The 13,460-nt window shown below is 38.8% G+C and overlaps 1 protein-coding gene across 2 annotated transcripts in view; it reads right to left on the bottom strand.

Annotated features, from left to right (window-relative positions):
• Nucleotides 1–3,203: 3,203 nt before the first annotated feature.
• Nucleotides 3,204–13,460, bottom strand: part of LOC124268413 (GDP-mannose 4,6 dehydratase-like) — a 67,360-nt gene continuing 57,103 nt past the window's right edge. For both annotated transcript variants that reach the window (XM_046703382.1, XM_046703381.1), the window contains 3 exons: nucleotides 8,627–8,695; nucleotides 7,199–7,268; nucleotides 3,204–6,474 (listed from right to left, as the gene is read on the bottom strand). In XM_046703382.1, coding sequence (XP_046559338.1) covers nucleotides 7,206–7,268; nucleotides 8,627–8,695 — 132 coding nt within the window. In that variant the 3' untranslated portion in view covers nucleotides 3,204–6,474; nucleotides 7,199–7,205. The remainder of the gene's footprint in view (nucleotides 6,475–7,198; nucleotides 7,269–8,626; nucleotides 8,696–13,460) is intronic.

Here is a 13,460-nt window from a genome sequence, read left to right on the forward strand (position 1 = left end):
GTGGTGGGGTCCCAATGTATCAGGAGAGTGAAACATACTCACAAATGTTGGGTGACACATGTACGAATGGCATCCAACTACACCCAGATACAATACAACTATTTCTGCTACTCTTTGCCGATGATATTGTATTATTCTCTAGCCGATGATATTGTATTATTCTCTAGTGCTGTTAGCGGTTTACAGAAACAAATAGATGAATTAGACAAATTTTCGGACCAATATAAATTGTGTGTAAACAGAGACAAAACCAAAATGATCGTCTTTAAGAAACGTGGAATACTCTCTAAATTAGAAAAATGGTATTATAAAGGGCAACTACTCCAAACTACCAATGTTTATAAGTACCTTGGCGTATATTTCTCTAATAGCCTTCCCTGGTCCAAACACACAAAACAAGCGTCAGTACAAGCCTTGAAAACTTGTGTTTGTAAAAATATGAGATCTTTAGGTGAAATGTCCTTTAACACATTCTTTAAAATGTTCGATATGAAGTTAAGTCTAATACTTCTATATGGCTCTGAAATATGGGGATTACAACAATATGACAGTATTGAAAGAGTTCATTTATATGCATGCAAAACGTTTCTTGGTGTAAAACCGAACACATGTAATATGATAGTTTACGGAGAATTAGGTAGATTCTCCCTGTTTATATACTCTTCCATTACAGCCATAAAGTATTGGGTAAGATTACCGCATATGCCATGCCATAGGTTTCCGAAAAAATGTTATGATCTAATGAAATTGTATGAAAAGTTAGCATCCAGTCATCCAGTGTCAATGAAGAAAAAGCAAACGACATCCGTTCTGCTCTATCTGCCGGTGAACCAAGCGTTGTGAAGGCAGCAAGTAAAACCTGCACCTTGGACGTGTTACCAACATCTGTACTGAAGAAATGTAGGGATCCCTTGGTTGGTCCTACTGCCGACATCGTAAACTGTTCTCTCGACTCAGAAACCGTTCCTTCATCCTTCAAAAGAGCACTTGTTACTCCTCTCCTGAAAAAGTGACATTAGATGAAACATTGCTGAACAATTTTCGCCCGGTATCCGATCTCCCATTTCTTGCTAAAGTTTTGGAGAGAATTGTATCCATAGGTCTCAGGGAGCATCTTAATCATAACAGCCTTGGAGAAGAATTCCAGTCTGCCTATAAGAGGAAACACAGTACCGAGACTGCACTACTGTCTGTCCAAAATGACATCATGCATTCACTGGACAATCAGGAAACAGTTCTCTTAGTTCTGCTAGACCTGTCTGCAGCTTTCGATACTGTGGACCATGACATATTTCTTCAGAGATTGGAACAAACAGTTGGTATTGGCAACTCTGCACTTCAGTGGTTCAGATCGTACCTCACTGACAGATACCTTCAAGTTCAAATTGATGGATCCAGATCACAAGAATGTGAGCTGCGCTGTGGTGTCCCACAAGGCTCTGTCCTTGGTCCTCTCCTTTTTAACATTTACATACTGCCTATAGGAAATATCAACCGACAGCACAATGTCAACTTCCATGGATACGCAGACGACAACCAGTTGTATATAGGAACAAAACCTACCCAAGTAGTTGCTTCCAAGTTACTGCTTGAACATTGTATCAATGATATTCAACAGTGGATGACAGCAAATGCACTCAAATTCAACAGTTCCAAAACAGAATTCATGACTATTAGCTCAGGAAAATTACAGTCCAAAATCCCAGATGTAACTCTTGAGATCAGTGGCAGTCATATCTAGCCAAGCAATGTCAAGTTTGACAGAAACATGACGATGAAAAACTATGTCAAGTCAACATGCAGATCTGCCTTCTTCCTGCTATTTAAGATCAGCAAGATCAAAAAATACCTTGACAATGACAGTCTGAGGACAGTTATCCAAGCCTGTGTCACATCACGTGTTGACTATGGAAATGCCCTCCTCAATGGGACTATTGGCAGTAACATCAAACTACTGCAACAAGTGAAGAACAGTGCTGCAAAGATGCTGACTGGTACCAAGAGAACTTACCATATCACCCCTGTTCTGAAATCACTCCACTGGCTACCCGTAGAGCACCGCATCACTTTCAAGACTCTTTCTTTCACATATTCAGCACTAAATGATGAAAACTCCCCAACTTATATTAAGGACATGTTACATCACTATCAACCCACAAGAGATTAAGATCAGGCGATGATAAACTACTTCATGTTCCTGAAACTAAAACAAAGATGGGCGAAGTGGGTCTATGCTTTGCAGCTCCAAAACTGGAATGTTCTACCACCGGAAATCAGAAACTGTCAAACAAAAGACTCTTTTCTAACTCATCTGAAGACATATCTTTTTTCCACTCACTTCAACAAGCGCCATTGACCAGTCATGTCCAATCTGGAAACCAGGCGCTATTCATTCATACATACTAATATTTGTATAGCGCCGATATCCAGTTCAACTGCTGAAAGGCGCTTTGTTTTTTCCCTCGATCACTGGATGTCAATCTCAACTGCAGGTCGTATTATCAATCTCAACTCTCTGGGGATCATACAACGAGTTATTGTGGCTTTCCCATCCTTACGAGGTACCCATTCACAGCTGGGTAGATTGGGACACATAGTCATAGTACTTTGTCCAAGTTTACTGCACGTTGCTGTACCCGCAACTAGGTGTTTGCACGTATTCATGTGGCCACCATCTGGTCATATACCAACGGATTCAGGGGTTCTTTTAAGTGCACAGGGTTGTGTACTGTACACTAGGGTTTGTGACAACACTGAAAGAGTCTGCACACAAAGTTGACTCCCAGGTTTTTACAGCCAGTCACAGGTGGGCTCGATCCCGGCACCTCAAGCCCGCTGGATCGCCCACCGCGCCCCCAATCATTCATACATACAGAATTGGGAATTTATTCTAACCAATGATCATTAGATCCTGGCAGGACCAGGGGAGACAAGTTTATGATATGCTGGGCTTTGGCACCCATTCAGATCCTACAAATGTTTGCTCAGTTCACTGAAACACTAGGTTAAATAAGAGTGTTATGTGGCTTTGTTTCATATAGTCAACATAGTGACATGAAGGTAACTGAACTATCTTGTCTATGGTTGTATGATCATCACAGGTTCGTGGCATGCCACCATGATGACAACAGAAGACATCTCACTTCTGTCTGACCACTATTTCTGCCATGTATTTTCCAAGCTCACTGACAACAAAACACATATAAATTGTAACCCATTTTATTACTGCAAATTCCCACCATATAAGGCCCTTTAATAATATTCCCACAAAGTTGAGACCTTTCAGCTCTACACACAGTGAACAATCAAAATGCTCAATAAATTATTTTCTGTTCATATATAACATTGAGCAGATAAAATCCAATGGAATTCGAGTTTGGATGTCTTTCACTCGAGAAGTGACTGTTTGATTTCCTAAATCAAACATAAATATGAATGTCAAAAGGTTAATGAGAAAGCATTGATAACATAGTCCGAGATTATAGACAAAATACCTAATGATTACCATCTTCAGCGGAGACATATTCTAAATGGTCAATTTCAAATGACATAACACTGATTTCCTTGAGATATATTATTCTACATGAAATAATAACCTATAGAACAGCTTACCTGAGGAAGATCTTAAAGAGATTTTCAAACTGACTTAAGATAAATCTGTTACAAAAGCTTTGATTTTCTGTATCAAAAATATTATACTGGCATACAGTAATGAATTAATACTGTTGAACAGTGTCACTGGTGCATCTGTACGCCTTTATCCATGGGACACAAGACACAGGAATGATGGAGCTAAACATGTAAATACTGGTATATCAAAACAAGCTTTTGTACAGAGGAAGGACTTCTTGAAGCAAAGCTGACCATCTGGTGTTTATGTATACTTTAGCCCAGCACTGATACATAGAGAATACACTTCAAATTCACTTATTCTGAGTAGATTAAACGTGGTTCAAGATTCACCATGTTGGGATAGAATGGAACATCATCTGCACCATAAATGACTGTGGTACCAAATTTCCCAAATTCAGCACTTCATGCATACTACTCAAAGTTAAAGAACATCCCAGTTTTTTCATTCAGTTTTCAGTAAATGTGATGACGTATATATGTTCAATAAATCCATTTGTACTTCATGGAGAATTATCTTGAAAGAAAAATCAATGCTATTATAATCATTATTACAATTTCACAACTTTTGGAGATAGACCTAGAAACAAAATTTCATGAAATCAATTTGATCTCAAAACTAATTTGTTATAATAGCAGTTTTTAGCAAGTGAAAACTATCAAACTATCAAGCTTGTTCTTGGTCCATTCTGGACGGTACTTCAGGGACATGCTTTCTGTTCTGCAGTTTTCAAAATTAACATGTACAAAAATGAATCTGACTTGCAGGTGTCAATCCAGAAAATCCTGGCTTAATTCATGAAAATACACTTCACAAACATAATGCACTGAGGAACGAGATTCTGCATTAGAGTACCATTGCATACTGACAACATGGCCTCCACATATATTTACATGTATACCAATCCTTCAAAAGAGGAAAAGGCATAAATTGGAATCTCCAGTAATTAAGTACCAAAATTACTAAACATTTACAGATATATCAAACATACAAACAACTTTGATGGTTTGGACTTTAATTAGTATTAGAGTTGATTGAGAGCAGGCATTTATTCAGATGAGGCAAGTGGAAACTTGACACTGAACATTTCAGGTGCATATATTTATTATGGAATATACATTCCTGAGGAATTACAAATGACTAAACAATGATATTTGTGATCAGCCATTTTGCATCTCAATATATATTTCTGAAGCTATTTAGCATTCAATCTCATACATGAAAACAATATTGTGTACAACTGAAAAATTATCATGGAGCAAAAATAACAACTGATATGTCACACGCAAGTGTTGCATATAGTATGGTGAAACCCTATTCAATTCAACATACAATATGGGCCAAGTCATAAATTTGATTTCTCTAATGATCTCAACTAGGTTGACTGAAGTCAAAGTTCCATCTGAAGTAGAGACGCACGGTTGTCCTGAATTATAATATAATACGTTAGGACACTGAAATATATTACAGTAGAACATAATGTGATATTGCCATTGAAATATTTTACAGTAGGACATCAAGTGATATTGCCACTGAATATATTACAGTAGGACATCAAGTGATACTGAAATATATTACAGTAGGACATCAAGTGATACTGCCACTGAAATATATTACAGTAGGACATCAAGTGATACTGCCACTGAAATATATTACTGTAGGACATCAAGTGATGATGTCACTGAAATATATTACTGTAGGACATCAGGTGATATTGCCACTGATATATATTACAGTAGACATGGTGACTGATATAGTGTTAGTGTATGTTATGGTAGCACATAAAGCAAAATCAACACAGAGATCAGTAGAACCATGCTTCAGCCATCAGAGATTCAGCCTTGAGATACACGATGTGGTTTATCAACTTGTTATAAATACTATGCATAAAATATGAATGAAAACATAACAACTTCCATGTCTGACAATGAAAACAAAGAAAAACCAAATAGCACTTAAGATGGTCCACAATATAACCCCCAAAGCTTCATACACTCAAATCTTGTCTACCCACACAAAATGGGTATTCCCTAGCATTTGAAGACTAAAATATTTTTACAAATGAAACAACAGAAATAAATTGATTTGTCATGCAGCTGAGTATCTGCAAATACGGAGGTCTAGGTACATTGTCTGAGCTAACAAGCTTTCATTGGGTCCTGGTGCATCCCAACAAGCAGCAGCAGCAGCAGCACCAACACAAGCCACAGCTCCTGAAGCCAAGCAAGAAGTGGTCTCTGTAGGAGCTGGAGCACGTTACAGATCAGAGAGCTTGATCAGTCATGCTTAGTTCATTGACTTCCTTCAGAGACGTCACTGAGAGAGCGTGACTATTGAGAGAGGATGATCTCCTTCAGAAAACATGGTTTCATTGAGGGAGCATGACGTCATTTGGAAAGCATGACTCCTTCAGATAAACAGACTTTCTTCCGGAAGCATGACTTTGAGAGAGACTTTCAGTAATAGTAAAATCCTAGTACAGAACACTGGCCCTTGAACCTCTACAGAAAAGACTTCTCCTGTGTAATGACATATCAGTTTTTGGCTACTTTACAAAACTATTTCCCTTCTACTACACGCAACAAGATTCCCCTGCTACTGTCCCACATCAGGTGAGTAGTCATCACCAACAACCAGTTTGATAGGTACTGGACAACATTCTTATCAATAAATGCTCCTTTTCTTCCAACATAAAAACACTGTACATGAAGCAGTCAATGACACAAACTTGTCTTGAAGATGGCTGACACATGTGTTCCTTATGTTTTCCTGTACCATACAGTTAATGGTCGCTCGAGACAATTCCCAGATGTTGCCACTTCCGATGCTGTCACCATTTTCTTCTGAAACATAAACATGCTGCATATTTATATATGCATCTTAAGAACTCTATCTCTTTCTTTTTTGATGCATTGACTGTGGGACCCTTGTGGAATATGTGGTCATCCGTCATCAATTGGAGGTCTGTAAGCTCAAATACCTGCATGTAGGAACAACTTCTGAACTGTATGGTCAGTTATTGGTAAGGATAACTGGTAGTCATATCAACAGCTGAACTGTACAGTCAACTGCTGACCTCTGCAAGGTCACCTGTCCATCTGTAACATCTGCTGCTGGTCTATCAGATCAAACGTGGAAGCCGGGCAACATTGATTTCTGTGTCATCTTTACAGTTTGGTCTTCCTAAATATATATATAATCTACCTCAGAGACTGTGTGATCTACCTAAATTTAACATAAGTTAGTGGAATATTACTGGACTTAAAGTCTATGAACCATACCTAGACTCACCACAAGTCCATTAGCTATACCTAGACTCACCACAAGTCCATTAGCTAGACTCTACAAGTCTATACCTAGACTCACCACAAGTCCATTAGCTATACCTAGACTTACAAGTCTATGAGCTGTACCTAGATTCATCACAAATCTTTGAGCTATACCTAGACTTATAAGTCTTTGAGCATTACCTAGACTCACCACAAGTCCATTAGCTATACCTAGACTTACAAGTCTATGAGCTGTACCTAGATTCATCACAAATCTTTGAGCTGTACCTAGACTTACCACATGCCTATGCAATTGGGTTGGCCTGCATCAGCTTCACATCAGCCTCCACCATCTCTTTGACAAGGGCCTGTAGAATATAACAGTGAGCTTAAACACACAGGTTGAAAAGTGAAAGTATATATCATCAAAATTACTGGGTCAAGACAACTCCAGAACTTGGCACATGAAAGACACATGCTGACTACAGATTACATCTGTTGACAACCTGATAAATAAACTCATATAGCTGACTATGGTATTCTCAATTGGCCACTATGTCAAACCATACATTCCCTACTGGGCAGCCATTGTGGACATACAATTCCCATACAGCTGACTATGGTATTCTCAATTGGCCACTATGGCAAACCATACATTCCCTACTGGGCAGCCATTGTGGACATACAATTCACATATAGCTGACTTTGGTATTCTCAATTGGTCCTTATGTCAAACCATACATTCCCTACTGGGCAGCCATTGTGGACATACAATTCCCATACAGCTGACTATGGTATTCTCAATTGGTCCTTATGTCAAGCCATACATTCCCTACTGGGCAGCCTATGTGGACACACAATTCCCATATAGCTGACTATAGTTTTCTCAATTGGTCCTTATGGCAAACCATACAATTTCTCCTGGGCAGCCATTGTGGACACACATTTCCCATATAGCTGACTTTGGTATTCTCAATTGGTCCTTATGTCAAGCCATACATTCCCTACTGGGCAGCCATTGTGGACACACAATTCCCATATAGCTGACTTTGGTATTCTCAATTGGTCCTTATGTCAAGCCATACATTCCCTACTGGGCAGTCATTGTGGACACACAATTCCCATATAGCTGACTTTGGTATTCTCAATTGGTCCTTATGTCAGACTATATATTCCCTACTGGGCAGCCATTGTGGACATACAATTCCCATATAGCTGACTATGGTATTCTCAATTGGTCCTTATGTCAAGCCATACATTCCCTACTGGGCAGCCATTGTGGACACACAACTCCCATACAGCTGACTACATTATTCTCAATTGGCCAAGCCCAAGCAAGCATGGGGACTGGGGGGGATTCATGCACTGAGCCTCGTGTCAGAGCTCATGTGAGACAATTAAAAAGAAATACAATCTTTTTTCTGAACAGAGAAACATCATTAGGTTGGTGAGACCTACTGACATTTATCACCATGAAACAGAATAGCTTTGAAAAATGTGAAAAAGTTGACAATGTTTGAACCATTCTGTTGTATTATTTTAAACTCCAAAGAACCTTTGTTATTCCAATAACAGTCTCCAAGTTTTTACCACATGCAACAAACTTACAAAACACAGGAATGGCCTCACAGAGCAATCCCTGTCATCACTGTTGTGAGGCCAACTGTTTACTTTTGATACCTAAACAATAAAAACACACAACTGACAGAGAGACAAGCTAACTCACATCAAACGAGTACTTCCTCTTCCATCCTAACTTCGTCTGAGCCTTTGAGCAATCTCCGAGCAGGAACTCCTACCGAGGAAAAAGGACAATTTCAAAACATGAGAAAACTATTATTGTTCCTGGAAGAAAGAAGATATTTTAGCCAACAACAAGACAGTTGACAGTTATTATTTAAATTCTTGATAAAAAAGAGTTCAAGTTGACAAAAGCAGACATTAAATTGTTTTTAAAACCAAGGTATAGGTAAGTATTTGTCACTGTGGTACTGGCAGGGAACCACATGATATTCTGGTTTTAAACAACAGCAAAACTATGTTTGGAGTTCTACAGACAACCAGGCAAATACAACAGTCCACAAAGGATGTACATATACATGACAGCCAAAGATTTGGGTGCAAGTTTTAATCCATGTGTGAGACTGTAGATAGATTTCAAAACATAATCGCAGACCATGAGACTTGTACTTAAACAAATATTCACTATTAATAAAACCTTTAATGGAGGAGGGAAAAGTCTTACACAGTCATACATTATCTCAACCCAGTTCAATACATTTTATGGACCAAACCTCCACAGTTCATGGTATCAGTAAGCTGGTGTCACCAAATATGAGTGAGTGAGTGAGTTTAGTTTTATGCCGCACTCAGCAATATTCCAGCTATATGGTGGCAGTCTGTAAATAATCAAGTCTGAACCAGACAATCCAGTGATCAACAGCATGAGCATCGATCTACGCAATTGGGAACCGATGACATGTGTCAACCAAGTCAGCGAACCTGACCACCCGATCCCGTTCGTCGCCTCTTACGACAAGCATAGTCGCCTTTTGTGGCAAGCATGGGTTGCTGAAGACCTATTCTACCCCGGATCTTCACAGGTCGTCACATGACAATTTATTATTACAAGATAATTTCAGTAGAAACATTAATGTTTCACTGCTTAATAAGGATAAAAAAAATATTTTATAAGTATTTCATGATTTTATGACAGGCATTTCAAAGATGGATGAACCTGACAACATGAATCATTGTAACAAATTATAGAGACATTGTTACCCATAAACTCAGCATTATCTACATTTAATCATTTCCTCATCATGACGTTTATAAGAGTTAATAAATACAAGGAAAACAAGGAGAATAACAGGAACTAATGCTGATGGGTATGACAATGGTTTAACTTTAGGAGGAAGAAGCAGGATACAGACAGTAGGAATGGACAGGACATGAGTTGCCACAGCAACTACACATGGGCTCCTCCAGCAGCAGCAGCAACAGCAGCTGCTGCATGGACACAGTAGTAGTTGTGACCGTCATGGAGATCCCAGCAACCCTGGACCTGGCATTCAGTTTACACTGTCAGCTGATAGTCTTATAGATATTATCTCTCCTCCAAACGCTAGATCTGCTGATAAACACGTCCAAATAAACACACAACAAGCTTCTTGCCACACTCACAGCTCAAGGGAGATAACCTGATACACTCAATCACACTCTCATATGTTGGAGGTTCACTTCTCATTCTTTGGGGAAAAGTGACAACATCTTGGGAAATAAACTATAGAACAATTTCCTGAATGTCGAAAATACTATATGTATTGTAAAAATGCATTAAAAAAAAAAACAATATTTCACATTCTATTCCATTTGAAAAGTATGTAAAAAAAACATAACAATAGACTCATTTTAACGTTTCCAAATGTTCAAAAATAATTTTAAAAATTAGCAAATATATTTCTAGAAGGTATGCTGGTTTGGGACATGTAATGTATTGCAGAGGTCACATGTTTAGGATGCAGTAATGGTATGAAAATGATGTCCCTTCCCCAATGCTTGTCTTAGTTTCGGAAGTCCCTTTCAATGTCCTTGTGCATTTTTAAACAACAATCCATAAAAAGACAGAATGTAAAAGCATATTTTGTCCTAAATTAACATGTCAGACTTTTAATGACCCTCCCCTGCCTCCTCCTTCTCACGGCTTGATGCGAGTGAGTGAGTTTGGTTTTACGCCGCTTTTAGCAATATTCCTAGTAATATAAAGTGGGGACACCAGAAATGGGGTTCACACATTGTACCCATGTGGGGAATCAAACCCGGGTCTTCGGCGTGACGAGCGAACACTTTAACCACTGACCCATCGCCCCGGGTAAGGTGTGAGTAAGGTGTGTGAATGGTATAGCCATGTTCTCCACCTGATTGTCACAATACCCACCCACTGAATATTACAAGTGTTGTAGCAAAGACATTAAAGGTCAAAGTAATTAAAGAAAGATTAAAGTAATTATATATAATCCTTTTGACTTTCACAAACACAATTTCAGCGCTCAAAATGTAAAAAAAACCCAGTGCTTTCTTTCTTCATGATAAGTTTTTCACATTTCCAGCAAGTTTGGAATAAATGATTTTTGTTTCAAACTTCATGCCATGTTGACTATTATCAGTTTGTTTATGAGCCACAGAACATGATAAACATCAACAAAAGCCTTACAACAAGAATATGTGACTAGTTGATGTTTTCAGAAGATTCTCAGATCATATCCTTTGAACAAACAAACCTAAACACAGTCAAATTGTATGAATTGACATACTTTTAGGAAGTTACATTCAATTATACCTTTTTTTACAAGCAAAGAAACCTTATTTTCTGAGCCCTGAAAGTTTTTAACACAAGACCACCAGGGAATAATGTCCATTGCCTTTAGATCATACAACTAAACACATCTGGTATTTTTAGACGAGATTTTACAACGTGCTAATCCTCAACACAGAGCCATAGTTCCACAAGTCATTACAAGACATATTACTGACAATTCGACCTTTGTATGGAAGCACCCCACCTTGGCAGTGCTTATGATCATTTAACTATTCCCTGTCTCATTCTGTCTTTGAAATTATGTTCAGTGAGGAGCAATCACAAGTTTGATGAAGCAAAATGGATGAGAGCAGACGTCAAAATGGAAGACAGCAGGCGTGAAAAAGAGGGGGGCAGATGAACACATGAGTGACAAGATCTCAGCAGGGTTATAATGTGTTTCAAATTTGGTGCACATCTCCAACGGCAAAGGATGGTACATCAACACCTTCGGCAAATTTGTTTTCAATCAGTAGAGAGTCTTCCTCATCTGGAAGCCATTGCAGTTCCTTTTACACTTGCTGCGTTTCCTCGACTTGTCTCAGGGACCCCTTCCCCATGGTCTACCATGCCATATGTTTACTCAGATCTGGAAATTATTTATCATCCAATAACTAGCCATTTGTACTGCTTGCTGCGATGCAAAGCCCGGGTGTACAACCATATTGCTGGAGTATTTGTTTGTCCTGGTGATAACCAGTTATTGATCTATTTCTTCTCAAAACTATCAAACAGGGATTTTTCGTCTCTTCACATACAGATAGCCAGGAACTCAATCCAGATGAAAAACAATAAACCCAATTTGGGAGTATCGAGCATTGAGGATGTACTCAGTATATGCTGTTGCTACTAGCCCTAAGCTTCAAATTAGTCCAATCTCGTACAGCAGTTACATGTGTCTCTGTAATTGCCTTTCCCCATCCTGCAGAGACACAGGAAGGTTCCAGTTACAACCATTTTTATCAATTACTGCAATATGTTGGGTTTGGGAATATTACACAAGTTGTATGACACCTGCTCTGCAATAAAATACAGGCAAGTCAACACTTTCTCACATTGTTTCTAAGTGAATCACGAGTGAGTTGCGTTGCTCCTCACAGAGCAGTAGGCAAACAACAGGGTGACACATAGACTACTCAGTGTGAAGTGATCTGCAGTAGTAATATCATGATAATACAATCTACTGCTGTTACAAGGAATATTACTTTGGTAATATTATGATAATACAGTCAACTGCTGTTACAACGGATATTACCGGTACTTTTTGACTAAACTATACAGCAAGTGTCTAGAACAAATAACAGAAACAGTTTGTTACATCTGTCAGCACCAACAGCACTATCATCATCACCAGCATCAGCATCAACAGCATCATCACCACCACCCTCACCATCACAACAATATTGCTGGAGTATTTGTTTGTCCTAGTGATAACCAGTTTTTTTTCTATTTCTTCTCAAAACTATAAAATAACCATCACCATCACTATCATCATCACCAGCCGCTGCCATTCTTCTTGTGATTATGATAACATCAGGGAATAGCCATTTCATCTGATGGAGTATCCTCACAATTAATTCCATTTATTTACACTAAAAACCCTGTAACTTAACACCAAAATGGAAAAATCAAAAGCAGTTAAGTCCATAAAAGAACCAGCTATCCAAGCATAACATTTATTTGAGCAATGTGCGATACGACTATTATAACTGTTGAGCATACCTGCTGCCCTGGCAGCACCTCATACATGGAATGGTTCTATGACCAGGAGCCCCTTTAACACCGTGGCCATGCTTCAGTAGGGAGTAATAAAGATATAGACTACACAGCCCAGGACAAGGTGTGGATGGGAATGCATAACAACTGTGCTCAGTCGAGTCTGTGGAATTCCACACTATGTGCCAAGACAGAGGCTCAATTGAAGTCGCTGGCACAAGAGGGCAACATCGTAAGGGAACAGGATTGCCCCATGGGATGACCTCAGTAGGTAGCGCCATCTGGTGGTCATTAGAACCCTTCCTCGCCTCTCTACCTAGTGTTCATGTCTTCATGTTCACAGTCCTAAGCCAGATTGGCTGAACTCTACAGGGACCCCTTTTAATATCCTCAAACAGAATGAACCCTTATTTTAAAAGAATTCCTCAAAATATGGAATCAATGACTCTACACAGGAGTTTTATTAAAGGTTTTAAGACATGATTAA

The sequence above is a fragment of the Haliotis rubra genome, unplaced genomic scaffold (genome assembly GCF_003918875.1).
Source record: "Haliotis rubra isolate DU_JTF1 unplaced genomic scaffold, ASM391887v1 Scf138, whole genome shotgun sequence".
Lineage (NCBI taxonomy): Eukaryota > Metazoa > Mollusca > Gastropoda > Lepetellida > Haliotidae > Haliotis > Haliotis rubra.